Raw genomic sequence first — 7,777 nt, 5'->3', positions numbered from 1 at the left:
GTCCGCCCGTCATACAGAAGAACTGGGTCTAAAAGCTAGGGTCCTACTGTAGAACAGTAGATATTTAGTAAAAGCGCTTTATATTGACAATCTGGGTATAGTAGATTTATAATAAAGCAAACCCTTGATGCAAGTAAATATAATATAACAAAACGGCGATGGTTTGCACAACGACCTAGTGGTGTAGTGGACATCGACACTGGTGATGATCCTACTATGTTATCCAATGACAGGGAAGTATGTAGTAATTTAACAATATGTTGGTTCGAGTCCCACACTGGAGTTGACTTTATGACGCCTCTATTTTCAATCCTGTTTTTTTTTTTTAATTTATAGTTAAATATTCAAATTACTGTCCATTTATTGTGTTTCATACTCACTTTTTATTACATTTCATACCTTTTTTTAATTGGACTTACTTAAAATATATTTCACACATATCCCATTGCATTGTGATGCTTAATTAAGACTATATATATACACGTGACTTATTTGAATACCACTCGTACATGTGTGTAAGCAAGTGGTACACAATGAATCGATGCTAAACTGTGCAAAACGTTTCTTTTCTCTAGACTATACGCGTAACTTAGGCTACAATGACTACCACTCATAAATGTGTGACAGCTAGCGTTATACAGTGCATCAATGCCAAGTTGTGCAAAATATGTATTTTCTGGAAACTGACGACATTAATTAGTTATTAAACATACATGCTTATGTAGTGTAATTGAAAATGTACTCATTTAATTTTGTTTAACAATTTATATAAAGTTTTAATTTAAGTTGCATACCCTAAATTAAAATGGAATCAGCCCATAAGGAATGTATTCCATGTTTCTCAATAACATTAGAAATCTTAATTTAAGTTTTTTCCATTGTGTATTATATGGACAACAATAAAGCAAGATTGAAAGAAAAGAAATTAAAAGAAATATCATTATAAGAGATTATAAAGCTGGGGGCTTGAGGATGGTAAGCGTGAGGCATTTTATAAAATCGTTAAAAATTCCGTGGGTAAGAAGACTTATGTTCGAAAATAAAGAATGGAAAAATATTATATCTAAATATGTAGACACTGAAAAACTAATCACATGTGGTACAGAATATATCTCAAAAATCTTGAAAAACATAAAAAATAGATTCTGGATTGATGCCTTAGCAGCCTGGAAAGTATTTTGTGGTACAATAATGGCCAATAAAATCAAGGATTTTGGTGACATTCCACTCTTTCTAAATGAAAATATACTTATTGGAAATAAACCTGTCTTCTATACATCGTGGTACGACAAAAACATTAGATTTGTTAATGATTTACTCCTGGACTCTGGAGAGTTCTATGACTTCACTGAGTTCAGGGATATCCACGGTATCGACACAAATTTTGTCGAATACCATGGAATTATCTCAGCCATAAAAGAATGGCTTGGTGGTATTCCTGAAAAATTAAGTAAAATTGCCACTCCTTTAATTCCTGATCATATATTGTTGCTGTCAGGTTGTTCAAAAGGCTCAAAGATTTATTATAAAACTTTAAGTAAAGTAGGTGTTCTTGAGATGTCAAAAGGTATGAATAAATGGAAAGAGTTGTTAAATTTGGAGGAAAATGAATGCCCGAAGATTTTCGAACTTCCTTTCACAATAACAAAAGATTCAAAGCTTCACTGGTTCCAATTTCGAATTAATCATAATATCCTTACCACAAATTCACTGCTTTTCAAATATAAAATGGTCGACAGCAGCATATGTTCCCTTTGCAAAGGAGCTGAAGAAACAACAGAGCATTTATTCTGGAATTGTGCGGTTACCCAAAAATTATTGACCGACTTGGTAGAATATATATTATCTAATACTCAAGTTACTTTACCTGTCTCAAAAAGGAATTGCTTAGTCGGCTCTACGAGCCTCTCTCCAATTATTAATCTCATTATGTTGCAATTTAAATTTTATATTTATTTAAGAAGATGTTCACAGGGTAAACCAACATTAGGAGGTTTGATTTCATCGCTTAGATATCTGGTGAAAACAGATAAGTCAATCTGTCAGTACAATTCAAATATAAGTAAGTTATTTTCAATTTGAAGATTTAGCGTACGACGATGTAATTAACTAAAAAGTGTTATATAGTATAACATCTCTTATGTGTGAGTGTGTGAGCGAGTGTCTGTTTGTTTGTATTTGTATTGTCATGTTTTCTTGATGTATTGTGTCAATAAAAAAAAAAAAAAAAAAAAAAAAAAAAAGCAAGATTGTATCAACAAGAAAGGATTTGATATCTACATGTACTTAAAAATATATTTATAATGTGAAAGTATGGATTATATTTTTCTCATTTTAGACGAAGCACTGGCACAGATGTTTTATCAAGTTTGCATTATGATGGAAATGCGGGTGACAACGGACAATGAGGAGAAAAAACAATTACTATACTGATTAATAAATTAAACTTTTTTGTAAAATCAGGATGTTCACCAAAGGCACTTATGTATTCTGAATAAATTTATATTTCTTGAGTGATGTTCTTTCTCAATTGCATACAAAAGATAATCCTGCAAATTAAAGTTTATGAAATGCGAACAATGCACATTTATACTACGCGTTACACTTTAACAGAGTTTAATGATGTTTTTTTTACCTTTAATTCTTATAATTTTTCCCTCCATATCAGTTAACATCATGTTCAATTTCATTTTTAAATTGCAAGTTTTAAGTGTGAGATTTCATTATTGCTCTTCAATGCGGACTTTCAGTATTAAAACGTAGGGTCCTAGGACTTTCCGTACTGAAATAGAGTGTCTAGGGGGACTCTACATTTCAGAACATAGAGTCCGGGACCCGTTATTTCGAGACAGGGAGTCCGCCGGACTCTCAGTTTTAAAACACCGGGTCCGCCGGACCCTAGAATGGTAGGACTCTGTGTTGCTTGACACCGGCATTTCATTTGGTCTTGACTTGATGGACATTAAGCAGGGATGGATCCAGGATTATTTAAAGGGGGGGGGGGTCCGATTTCCCATCAAAATGAACTCAACGTATTCTCCGCTTGGGCGCCCAACCTCCTTTTGGTAACTTAAATTGAAAGTCACCTTTTCCTAGACAGTGGTGTTTTGCTTCCTCGTACGTGTATCGTTGTTACCAAGAAATAATGTATCGGCTCGTTTGAGCTATGCAAGCTTCTCTTTGTAACCCCACTAACGAAATTTGTGCAAAATTGTTTGTAGACAACTTCTGCTAAAATATAAAACATATTTATTTTTTAGAATGAGGAGTTTTGTTAAAATAGGATAGTCGGGTTATTTAATAAAAGCGGCCTTGTTTGGCCAATTCTCGAACGATCTATATTATTTGATGCCTTCTTGTTATGAATGGGACTATGAAAGTTTGTCGTACACTGGGATGGAGGAGACATAAAAATTATATATACCCAACTCTAGTTGATTTGAAAGTGTCGTTGTAACTAAACTGAGGGTCCGTGTCACACACACACCCCCTCCCCCCAATTTAGTTATAATGGTAAGTGTAAGCCTGAACTAAGTGGGTCAATATCTTGTGCGAGACTTAACTGTGCAGATGAATGGGAAGCGGACTCTCTATCATGGGAGACTCTCTGTCACTGGTAACACTGCGGTTGACCAAATACTTTTATTACAGGATAAAATTTCGCTTATATAATAATAATAATAATAATAATAATAATAATAATAATAATAAAACATTAGTAAACGTAGGATACTGAAGAAACAGCCGCTTATATTGTTGTTGATAACATTATAAATATATAAGTAATATTTTTCAATACTAATTTTATTTTAAAACTCCTTGTTAATTCTAACATTGACGGGAATGTTTTTATTGTTTGCAACACCTGTTTTGCAATACCTTGTCTTGCAATACGGGAAAACATAAGGCTATGTACAGTAAGTTGTACTGCTTGTTAATTTCTGTAAACAACATCTGTGCGGGTATATTCTCATTATTATGGTAATTAAGAGTACCCTCATGACATGGAAACACTTACATGACAAAAAAAGATTGAATTTCATTTATTTCTGTGTAGATCACCGTTGTTGGAAGAATACGAAGCAAGAGCTGGAGCCGTACGGTGAGTTATATATATTCTGGTCATTTAACTGCTTTAGATTAGGTGTAATATAAGGGGGTATGATTTACGTATGCTTTTTTAATCGCTGAAGCTTATAATTGGTCTTCATTTTAAGATTATTATTAGAGAAGCATTAAAACCTGAGCGAATTGCCTTAATTCTTTTAATGATGCGTTGGTTTTCATGAAGTAAAATAATGACATTGATCTATTTTACGACTGGAAAATGCGTTTTGTCTTTAAACCATAAGTATTATCTTTTAGCTCCGAGAAGATTACAGCCGTTAAAGAACCACATCAATCAGTATGTTTTTCAGTTTAGATCTATTGACAATATGTCTTGCTACCACGATGATGAGTGACTATAGTTCCACACTGGTTATACGGGATAAAAAGGTATGAAGCTTTACCGACATTGTGACCTTTTAAGTTTTCTACTTTGTTATTTAAGAAGGATTTCAAGTGTGGCAGAATTTGACATAGAATTTAAAATACATCAAAACATGCAATGTCAATTTATTTAGAAATTTAGACTGATGAAAAATTTGAATGATTTCATGCAATTGAGACGTTTTAAAATGATGTTATTTTTCACCATGTAATCAGTATTATCAGAAGTGACTTCATTTTAGAAAATTATATATGGCACTTTGGTCCCTCTATAGGTATCTGACGATATCGATGCGTCACGTGATATTTGGGCAATCAAATGGGCAACATTCATTGACCATATGGACGTAGATAGAAATGGAAAGATGGATGAATACGAATATGTTAATGAGACGGCAGCGAGAGTAGGAGCAATAACGAGTTCCATCGAGAAAGAGGAAAAAATTAAAGCTTATTTGCAGGATGCATGGGACAAATGGTGGAAAAGTTTAATGAATGATGTTAACCTAGGAAGCATTTCTGCGGACGACTTTATCCTAACCGAAGGCAAAACCAGAAAGAAAATGGTTGACATGAACAACCTAGACGTGGAAATGAAATGGGCGCTTACCTTCTTTGAGTTGGTGGATGCAGATGGGAATGGCTTCCTCAACAAAAAAGAACACGCAGATTTTCTCAAGATTTTTCGCACTCCGTATTCGCCGGATATTTTCTCTGAATTAGACACCAACAATGACGGTGCTTTAAGTAAAAGTGAAATGGTTGTAAAGCAGTTGACTTTTATAATGGACAACAGTATGGAGGGGGCGGATTTCTATGGGAAAACATTGCAATAACGTGCCTACCGCATGGTCTTAATTAACAGACTATTTCAGTGTGTACAAGTGATCAAGAGTTAAAAGAAAGATATTTACACTTTATGTGTTAAAAAAATCAGCCCAATAAACACATTAAACCTAATTTGCTGCTAAGCTAAGTGGAATTTTAACACAAATAGCAATTTTGTGGAATATGTAATATTTGATATTTCATATTCATTTGATACCATAACATTACCTTCCCTGCTGCTGTAAGTATCATTTTAAAAAGTACGACCAACTTGCAAACAGCTTTAAGCAGCTAAAATAGCTTACATTTACCTGGAAATGATATGAATAAGTAGTGTCGGTGTCACTGTGTGGTATACGGAAGACTTTCACTTTTGTACAATGACTATATGCTGTATAAACATAGACTTATATTCAGTTTTTGCTCAAATCTAACGTCTACTTTATTATGCTAATGACCCTCATGCGACGGTAACAACTTCACGGCGTTAAAATTATTGCCTAACGTTTCATATAATCTTGCGGTGATTAACGGTCTGGGAAGAACGTACAAGGACGCATTGTGAGGGTAAACCGAAACATTTTCTAGCTTCATTAGCGTCTATAGATTATGTATTAGTTCAATACGATAATATACATAATTTTTGTGTTTATTTGATATACAGGGCCTACTAGCACAGTTATCAGTAAGAAAATGATGCGTCCGTGTTGAAAACTTCGAAATCGGACGTCTAGGATACACAATTGAATCTTCACATAATTGTGTCTCTTTAAAGTACTCAGTACGGTGATTTTTAATACTGAAATATTGACGTATATTCTTATTATATATTCTAATATTCAGCTTAAGAATAATAGGAGGACACAAGTTAGGTGCGCATACACGTACTACTCAATTACCGCTATTTAAATGAGTATAACTGAAGAATGGGAGCGACCAAAACATGGGTAGACAGCCTGGTTAGGGAAAAGATGAGATTCGCTGGTCATTTTATGAAGGGATTCGGAGGTGTGACATGATGCTACACTGATATTTATTATGATATACTCATTTTGTGCCCAGGTCTGACCCTGCTAAAACTGGCGGCCAAACAATTCTACTCATTGTATTTCACCCCAAATGAAAACCTTAATTATTACCATTAATGATTGCAAAATGTATTTTATTGCAAAACAAACTGTAATAACGACCATGTAGTTTTTTTTTCTTTTTCAATACATATGGTGCAGTTGATCTATATAAAAGAAATACGTCTGGATATTTTAAAGACTAGTTTCTTAAAAATGACTCAATGGACCGGGGTAAACATAGGTGAAGTGTAGGTATAATGCATACATAGTATAGGTAAATTAAACTACGTACAGGGTATATTGAAAACTAGGCCAGACACTCAGCCACATAAATAAGGCCCACATACTAGTTAAGATGATGTAAAGATGATTGAATGAATGAATATTTTGAAATCTAATTTTTCCCTTTAGTTTCCATGTCGATGGCACAAAAAGGTGTTTTGTTTACCACACCTGTTTAACTTATACAATGCGGGTAAGCATTTGTTGTTTTGATGGAATAGGGCACACTTCTGCTAATAGTGTCTGTTCAATCCCACCATACATACAGGTTAGACGTTTGATTATGGTAGAGCTGCCTGTAAAAATCGCACTGATGTTTATTTTATTTATTTATCACTTATCAACAAAACGTCTGGAAGAGATGTGCGAAACAATAATATCGAATTATTGAATAACATGGATTCCCAGGTTTCCTTTTTCTGCATCAAAATTTGGGTACATTTTGTGCTTGCCTGGTCGAAGACATCATGTAAAATATAACAGCAGAAGGGCAGTGAAACGTTAACGTGATGAAGATAGTTCTCAGAGCTTCAATTCCATGTTTTTGTTAACAAATGATTACACAACAGCTTGAAACCGTTTAACAAACTTCTTTTTTAAATTTTAATCCTATAGACCATATTTAACATGTCATGTGGCCCAAAAAGCAAAAAACTGGCGAAAATGTCCATTCAAAAAATAAATTAATTAATAATAATAAAAATTTAGAAGAAGCGTGACGAGGCTGTTGTTTATCTTTTGCTGTTACGTGAGGTAGTAAGTACAGAACCGTTATAATTTTTAATGTTATTTACTAACTTCTTTCTAGTTGGTTCCCGGGCCGCTCTCTTTCCATATCTATCTTTACCTCATGCAATCTACAAAACACTCCCCGCTCCTCATTCACTCGTGGCTGTCAATTACCAACATTACACAAGCACCCTTAAACCATGATGTTCCACTTTGGATTCCAATGAGGAAGCAAATGTTCGGAAGTTGAGATAACGCAAGTCATACATTCAGCAAGGATTACAAATCTGTTCAGAGGGATATTCTTTTAGACAATTGAGCTTCGCGGGGTTGGTACAGATTATTAGAAGGTTGATTATGCTCTGGAATGAGCACTT

The 7,777-nt window shown here is 34.1% G+C and overlaps 1 protein-coding gene across 1 annotated transcript; it reads left to right on the top strand.

Moving 5' to 3' along the window:
- The first annotated feature begins 4,054 nt into the window (after nt 1-4,054).
- Nucleotides 4,055-6,222, top strand: LOC147760923 (uncharacterized). Its single transcript, XM_087018161.1, has 3 exons — nt 4,055-4,102; nt 4,366-4,497; nt 4,767-6,222. The coding sequence occupies exons 2-3, from the start codon at nt 4,408-4,410 to the stop codon at nt 5,325-5,327; spliced, it is 651 nt and encodes a 216-aa protein (XP_086874287.1). The 5' UTR covers nt 4,055-4,102; nt 4,366-4,407; the 3' UTR covers nt 5,328-6,222.
- Nucleotides 6,223-7,777: the final 1,555 nt, after the last annotated feature.

Source organism: Lingula anatina, chromosome 7, assembly GCF_051362555.1.
Source record: "Lingula anatina isolate TDL-2025a chromosome 7, LinAna3.0, whole genome shotgun sequence".
Classification (NCBI taxonomy): Eukaryota; Metazoa; Brachiopoda; class Lingulata; order Lingulida; family Lingulidae; genus Lingula; species Lingula anatina.
Note: the sequence above shows the minus strand (reverse complement) of the source record. Positions and strands in the feature narration are given on the sequence as shown.

Bases quoted from the DNA above. Each gene is read 5' to 3' on its own strand.
- LOC147760923 (XM_087018161.1), top strand. From the start codon at position 4,408: ATGTTTTTCAGTTTAGATCTATTGACAATATGTCTTGCTACCACGATG. The intron at 4,498-4,766 runs GTATGAAGCTTT...GTCCCTCTATAG, and splicing joins TGGTTATACGGGATAAAAAG to GTATCTGACGATATCGATGC.